At 45.2% G+C, this 2002-nt stretch overlaps 1 protein-coding gene across 1 annotated transcript; it reads left to right on the top strand.

Annotated features, from left to right (window-relative positions):
- The first annotated feature begins 527 nt into the window (after nt 1-527).
- Nucleotides 528-1770, top strand: LOC105891075 (chemokine-like receptor 1). Its single transcript, XM_012817211.2, has one exon. The coding sequence runs from the start codon at nt 540-542 to the stop codon at nt 1596-1598; it is 1059 nt and encodes a 352-aa protein (XP_012672665.2). The 5' UTR covers nt 528-539; the 3' UTR covers nt 1599-1770.
- The last annotated feature ends 232 nt before the right edge of the window (nt 1771-2002 follow it).

Here is a 2002-nt window from a genome sequence, read left to right as displayed (position 1 = left end):
GAGTCATTCTTGGGGCCTCTGAACTTAAACGTGTCTTTTAAATAGGGCCAAGTGTAGCTCATATCAGAGGGCTCAGTCGAGGCTAACTCTGGATCCATGTTGAATGATTAGGCAGTTTGTTAAGCTGTCTGTTGAATGTTTAGGCAAATGGCAAGTCTACGGCTGCTGCCAAACGCGCACTCTGCTATCATTGGAGCTGATAGAGCCACCTGATTGGTTTAAACTTCCAAAACAGCAACGCAATCCATATTTTTGTGTAGGCAACATTTTGGCGAAACTGTGTTCATAAAATGTAACGGGTAACGACATATATTGTAGAAATGTAGTGGAGTAAAAAGTACAAATTTGCTTAAGTACAGTAACGTAAGTACAAATACTCCCTTACATTCCACCACTGATAGGGCACTTGCAGTGTTACAGCATGACACAATTAAATAATGGCCACAATTATTTGCAATGATGTTTGTTGTTTTTTCCCAACTGTACCCCAAAATAATCCCCTCCTACTATCTTTAGAGGTTATGCCCAAATAGATTGAAATGGATCCGGATTTCAGTATGGATTACAGTATGGATTTGAATGATTATGACTACAGCAATTACTCTACTGACAATTCAACAGCTGAAGAAGAATTTTCCAAAACAACCCAATCAACATGTTTCACAGACTCCACCTGCATCACCCTTGTGGTGATCAACACTGTCATTTTCCTTTTGGGTGTCCTTGGAAATGGAATAGTGATTTGGATCGCTGGTTTCAAGATGAAGAAGACAGTCAACACCACCTGGTACCTCAGCCTGGCTGTGTCTGATTTCCTAGTCTGTGCGATTCACCCGTTTAACATAGCCTTTGTGGCCATGGAGAACTGGGTCTTTGGCCCCTTCCTGTGCAAGTTCACCTCCTTCATGATGTTCGTGAATATGTTCAGCAGCATCTTCCTGTTGGTCTTCATCAGTGTGCACAGGTGCATTGCTGTGGTGTTACCTGTGTGGGCTCAGAACCACCGGACCACCAGAACCGCGTCCGTCGTGGTCACTGTCGCGTGGATCTTCTCTGTGGTTCTAAGCATCCCCTCCATCGTATTCAGAGACGTGCAAACTCATATGGGCAGAACCCACTGCTTCAACAGCTACATAACAGACCCGCATAGCCACATCACCATCGCCATCAGTCGCTTTGTCTTCGGCTTCGTTGTCCCTTTCATCATTATCATCGTGTGCTACTCTGTGATCGCCCTCAGACTGATGAGCAGTCAGATCAAGAGGTCCTCCAAGCCTCTGAAGATCATGACGGCCCTCATCGCCACCTTCTTCATCTGCTGGCTGCCCTACCACGTCTTCATCCTCCTGGAGCTGAACCATGGCTTCTACGACAAGAAGTCCATGATGCACGGACTGCAGTTCGGCACACTGCTCGCGCTCGCCAACAGCTGCCTCAACCCCGTGCTGTACGCGTTCATGGGCAACGACTTCAGGAAGAAGTTCAGAAGCTCGCTGCTGTCCAAAATTGAGAATGCGATGGGAGAGGATGTTTGCACCACCAGTCGCTACTTGTCTCGCAACAGCTCAATGGACGGGAGGGCTTCCACTCATATCTAAACATCCACAGGTTCCATTCTCTCTCTTCAGCTCTTACAGGGCTACATGGTGTCATGATAGCCATTTCAAGAACCTTTTAGGTCACCTTCTCAGGAACAGATGAGAATCTGGCCTAGATTGTCCGTGGATGGATATCTAAATGTCAACACGTTTCCTATTCCCTATACCCTCTTCAACTTACGGTTACTTTACTCATAGTCTAGACTGATTACTGCTAGTTCTTGTTGAATTGTAGTTTTTTATGAATTATCAGATGAGAATGTATCCACAGATGTCCACAGGTTCCCAGTCCCTCTTCAACATTTACTGTTACTTTCAGTCTACAGTCTACAAAGATGGTTACTGTTAGGGTTTGTAGCATTATACTCTTTTTACACATTCTCAGTATTGGATGTATGTATGGC

The sequence above is a fragment of the Clupea harengus genome, chromosome 8 (assembly GCF_900700415.2).
Source record: "Clupea harengus chromosome 8, Ch_v2.0.2, whole genome shotgun sequence".
NCBI lineage: Eukaryota > Metazoa > Chordata > Actinopteri > Clupeiformes > Clupeidae > Clupea > Clupea harengus.
The sequence above is the reverse complement of the archived record's forward strand: the minus strand, read 5'-3'. Positions and strand labels throughout refer to the sequence as shown.